General features: G+C 45.1%; 1 protein-coding gene across 1 annotated transcript in view; it reads left to right on the top strand.

The window, feature by feature from the left end:
- Positions 1-756, top strand: part of atad2b (ATPase family AAA domain containing 2B) — a 90557-nt gene extending 89801 nt beyond the window's left edge. Inside the window, 1 exon segment of the mRNA XM_080854466.1 lies at positions 681-756. Within this exon segment, the coding sequence (XP_080710592.1) occupies positions 681-722 (42 nt within the window). The 3' untranslated portion in view covers positions 723-756.
- The last annotated feature ends 990 nt before the right edge of the window (positions 757-1746 follow it).

The raw sequence follows: 1746 nt of genomic DNA on the forward strand, positions 1-1746 counted from the left end.
CTTGTTGAATCTTCACCAAACTTCCAACGGATAATCCTCAGAGTTATCAAACATATTTTGTTACTTTGAAAACCACTTGTACGTCACAAGACTATCGAATTCAGCGACAAAGCAGTCCAACATGAAGTGCGCTTATATTCTCAGCAAGTCTTCCATCCATTGAAACATCCTGCCCTTGAGTTTCCATGGCAACGCTCTCCTCCTGGACTGCTTGGCCCCCTCAATCACTTCTTGCTCCTGACTCGCCTGTGTGTGTGTGTGTGTGTGTGTGTGTTGGTGTGTGTTGTATGTGTTGTGTGTGTGTGTGTGTGTGTTTGTGTGTTTGTGTGTTTGTGTGTGTGTGTGTGTGTGTGTGTGTGAGTGTGTGTGGTGTGAGATATGATAATACCTAATGTTTGTTTGTTGATATTAGTCAATATTTGTCAAGTGTGAAGTTGTGTGAAGGCCTTGTGTTCCATTAGGGTTTAGTCAAGGTGAAGTTGCTGAATAAACCTCAACATTTGATATTACTTAAAGTTTATATAGCCTCAAGAGATGACGACTCATTGAGTAGCTGCTGTTTGCACTCCTAATGTGGAGTGTAAACGCTAATGGGGTCAGGCTGCAGGTTGTTTACTTGTGTGTTTGTTTGTTTGTTTGTTTGTTTACCTGTGTGTTTGTTTGTTTGTTTGTGCCCACAGGCGATGGAGAGGCGAGTGCGGCATTTTGAAACATTCCTGTAAGAGGTGCCGGTCGGACTGCACCGCAGACTCTCCAATCGGAGAGGATACCAGCCTACTGAGCCACGCCCCCCCACCCACCCCCCCACCACCGAAGAGCCACGCCCTCTCCTCCAAGGCGTGCAGGTGTACTGTCTCCGTCTTAACTGAAGAAAGACAAGAGTGAGAAACAAACTGAGGAAGGGAGGGAGAGGGAGGGAGGGGAGGGAGGGAGGAATGGAGAGAGAGAGACACACACTTACAAGGAAATGGCGAACTTGGTGCTATCGTCTCAGGTACTCTGGACAGTATCAGTCTACAGAACCAAACTCAACTCAGTCTTTCATACACATTCACACTCACACACACACACACACACAAACACACACACACTCATGCCAATGCTGACTGGCATTCTTGGTGCTATTGGGTTCTACTGGGTTTTACCGGGTGCTTCTGGGTGCGTTTGGGTGCTATCGTTCTGTTTTCTGCTCCTTCGGGTTTCCCTCAGACAAAAAAGGAGAAGAAGAAACAAAAAGATCAAATGAACACCGAGGAAGATTGTCTGAAATTTTGCCTCTTTTGTTTTAAGGAGTCCTCACAAGTATACGAATACACACACACACACACACACACACACACACACACACATAGAGGCACAGATTCTCACCAGCAGTGGCAAATCCCTTTGCAAATGAGGTGTTAAGACTGAGTGGTTTGTGACATCATCATCATCGTCAGGACAACCTGATCCCCACCCCTCTTATCCAATCAGTCCCTTCCACCCTTCTTCTCTGTAATCTTTTGACTCCCTAGGTTTTTTTTCCAATGTCCAACCTCTTTGATAGCTTCTTGACTAGCGTTGTTGTTAAAATAAACTATTTCCTTGAGAATTTGAAGAAGAAGAAAAAAAAAAAAAAAAAAAGAAAGATCAGTCTTTGAAACGGTCACCAGATGTTTTTGTAGCCGTCACAGTTTGCCAAGTGTCACCCTGTCAGACAGACGCCATTAAACTCAACCGACAGCGCCAGTCATTCTTACTCTCCAC

This window comes from Sprattus sprattus (genome assembly GCF_963457725.1).
Source record: "Sprattus sprattus genome assembly, chromosome: 16".
NCBI lineage: Eukaryota > Metazoa > Chordata > Actinopteri > Clupeiformes > Clupeidae > Sprattus > Sprattus sprattus.